The sequence below is a fragment of the Haemorhous mexicanus genome, chromosome 16, assembly GCF_027477595.1.
Source record: "Haemorhous mexicanus isolate bHaeMex1 chromosome 16, bHaeMex1.pri, whole genome shotgun sequence".
NCBI lineage: Eukaryota > Metazoa > Chordata > Aves > Passeriformes > Fringillidae > Haemorhous > Haemorhous mexicanus.
The window spans coordinates 10,518,898-10,521,821 of record NC_082356.1 but is presented as its reverse complement, the minus strand read 5'-3'; the positions used below and the strand labels follow the sequence as shown (position 1 = coordinate 10,521,821).

General features: G+C 63.0%; 1 protein-coding gene across 1 annotated transcript; it reads left to right on the top strand.

Annotated features, from left to right (window-relative positions):
* The first annotated feature begins 303 nt into the window (after positions 1-303).
* LOC132334650 (uncharacterized) lies at positions 304-2,288 on the top strand. The gene is made up of 4 exons (XM_059860747.1): positions 304-973; positions 1,157-1,305; positions 1,630-1,777; positions 2,025-2,288. The coding sequence occupies exons 1-4, from the start codon at positions 488-490 to the stop codon at positions 2,286-2,288; spliced, it is 1,047 nt and encodes a 348-aa protein (XP_059716730.1). The 5' UTR covers positions 304-487.
* Positions 2,289-2,924: the final 636 nt, after the last annotated feature.

The window sequence follows — 2,924 nt, the reverse complement described above, 5'->3', positions numbered from 1 at the left end:
TCTGTGCAGGTGACCTCGAGGCCAGGCTGCGGGACTCGGTGACGTGGAGCATTTCCGAAGCATCTGCCATCCCTGCGGCCAGTGCCCTCGAGGATAGACTGCGGGACTCTCAGTCCTATTTCTTTCTAGAGACTTCTCTCTTGCTGGTGCCCTCGAGGACAGACTGCAGGACTTACTGTCCTTTAGCCTTCCTGAGGCCCCTCTGTTGCAGGTGCCTTCTAGGTACGACTGCAGCACTTGCTCATCTTCAGCTCTTCCGAGGCCTCTCTGCTTCAGCAGGCACTCATAACTGCAAGGAGTGACATGGAGCAGAGACCACCCAGCATGACCAAGCTGGCCTGGGTGGAGGAGGAAGAGGCTGGAGCTCCCTCAGCACAGCAGCCTGAAGAACTGGAGCAGTTCCAGCTGCTGCAGGAGGGTGAGTGTCAGAGCTGGGCTGCAGGGCTGGAGCCTGCAGCCAGCTTGGCCCCATCCCATCCCTGTGGACATGCCCATGGATAAGACAGAAGCTGGGCTGGATCATCTGGCAGCTGTGCTCCATCCCCCGGGGCATGCCGAGGCTCTCCCTGCCTGGGGAGCGCAGGGCTGGGCTCTGTTCTCCGGCCTCTCCCGCAGCCCCTCAGCCCTGTCTGTGCTCGCTCTCTGCCAGATGCAGCTGAGGAGTGGACACAAGAGCAGGAAGCCGCCCCTGGCCGCTTTTGCGGAACAGCGCAGGTACCTGCGGCCATCCCTGCCTGGGCTGGGCCTGCTGTCACTGCTCAGCCAAGCACCAGGCTTGGAGTGCTCCATGGATGCTCCCTCCCTTCCTGCCCTTCTCCTGCAGACCCTCTGTGACTCCATCATGTGCCTTTGGCAGGAAGAGACCGCTGGTGTGGGCACCGGCCTCTTGGCGGACCTTCTGTTCCTCAATGCTGAGACCGGTGCTGCCATGCTGGATTTGCTTGTGGAGGAGGGTGTCTCCGATCCAACGCAAGTAAGCAGCCTGGGGCAAGGGCTCGATCGCCCCAGCACTGCTGTGGCACCTCGAGCCAGCTCTGCCGGGCTCCCTCGGCTCTTGAGGCCCAGCCCAATGTGGTTGGAAGGGAAGCACTTCTTAGGGGAAGCTGGGCAAGTTGCTGCTCTGGCAGGTCTCCGAGTCTCCCCGTGCCTTCTGCAGGTGCCCGCCATGGTGAGGTACATCCACCAGTGGCTCACGGCCAATGAGTCTGCTGGGCACAGGCTGGACGAGGCCCTTCTGGAGCTGACCGAGGAATACCCCTCGGACGTGATGATCACCCTCTTGCGCTGGGCCCCATCGTGTGACAGGTAGGGCAGACCCACGTGCCTTGAGGGCTTAGGGTTCACCAGCCCGTCACCCAGTAGAGCCTGTCCCTGCTGACTGCCAGACGGGGCGGGGAGTTCCAGGATCCTCTGGCTCCTCTGTTTTACAGTGCTGGGACATCAGCTCCTGAGCCTGGGGCCATGCTCCTTCCCTGCCCCTCAGGGCCTGTACCCACGTGGGCTGGCTGGCCGCTGCCAGCCCGGGGCAGTGGGCAGAGCCAGGGCTGAGGGCCGGCGTGGGCCCTTGCAGCTGCCCAGGCCACGGGGCTGTGGCCTAGACTGCCCTGACACAGAGTTCTGACCCCACAGAGCTGCCGCGACCATGTGGGGAACCATCATGTCCTCGAGCAGGACTGCGGAGCCGGCGCTGCAGTTACTCCTCGACGCGCTCAGCGCCTGGCCAGTGTACAGCGTGTACACCTCTGATGGGGACAACACAGGAGTCTTTGCCCTGGCTGTGAGTTTCTGGAACCGGCCTTTGCCAGCCCCCAGGCCGCCTCTCAAGCAGCCAGCTCTCTGTCCTCCCCCAGCTGCATCTCCCTGCCTCGGGCACTGGGCTGAAACCTGGCTTAGGGGCAGGGTTCAGGGGCACCAGGCCGGCTGCTCGGCCCGTGTCTCCCCTGGCCTCTCCCTCGCACGCTGGAGCCCTGCCACATGGATGTCTCAGCACTGAGCGTTGTCTCTGGGTGTTTTATTTCTTGCAGGCAACCGTGGCACTGTGGAGAGTCTTCAATCTGACCTGGCGCTCCCCTGTCGTGCTGGAGTATTTCCCCAATCTCTTTCTGCGTCTGCTCTTCCAAGCTTACATCAGCACGCAGGAGATGCCAGAAGAGGTTGAGACTTTCTGGAAGGGATGCCAGGAGGAACACGGCCTGGCCACCAACCCCAACAGGTGCTCCATGCCAGTCCTCGCAGTCTCCCCATCCCTCCCATGCCCCCAGGGCAGGAGCCAGGGCTCCCGACCGTGACCTGGGCTTTGCTGTGCACACAGCTTTGCACTGCAGACCCTGAAGGCCCTGCTCTGCCAAATGCGCTATGAGCACGTGGTGGTGTCAATGGAACGCAAGCGTGCCTGGGACACGCTGCTCTGTGCTGACACCCACCACTATGCAGTGGGTCTTCTGGCCAGGTGAGACCTTGTTCTCCCCCCCAGCCCTCTCCTTTGTGCCCAGAACTCCCCACAAAGTCCCTGTGGTCATGGGCGGCAGGGCCTTGTCACCAAGGGAGGGATGAGCAGACTGGAAAAGGCTGGCAGAGGAGGGTGCCCGGGAATAGCCGCCTCCCAAAGCACCCCCTGGGTGCTTGGGAGAAGACCAGGCCTCTGTGAGTCAGCCCTGGGAGAGGTTTGCCCACCTGGCTCAGGGGCAATGGTGCCTTTTTCTCCCCGCCAGGGAGATGCGCCGCGTCTCCATCATCTGGTGTTGCGGCATGGCATCCTGCCTCTTTGACCTGCTCAGCGAAGGCATTTCAGACTGGGAACTGCCCGCCCTGGCGTTCCTGGTGGAGGTGAGTCCCATGGCCATCGCTGCCTCGCTGAGCTGCCTCCCACCCCTCTGCCCTCTGGTAGCCGCAGCTGCCCGGGACAGTGCCCGTGCCCTGTGCTG

Coding starts and splice junctions, on each gene's coding strand:
- LOC132334650 (XM_059860747.1), top strand. CDS start 488: ATGCCCATGGATAAGACAGAAGCTGGGCTGGATCATCTGGCAGCTGTG. Junction 974..1,156: donor GTGTCTCCGATCCAACGCAA/GTAAGCAGCCTG, acceptor TGCCTTCTGCAG/GTGCCCGCCATGGTGAGGTA. Junction 1,306..1,629: donor TGGGCCCCATCGTGTGACAG/GTAGGGCAGACC, acceptor CTGACCCCACAG/AGCTGCCGCGACCATGTGGG.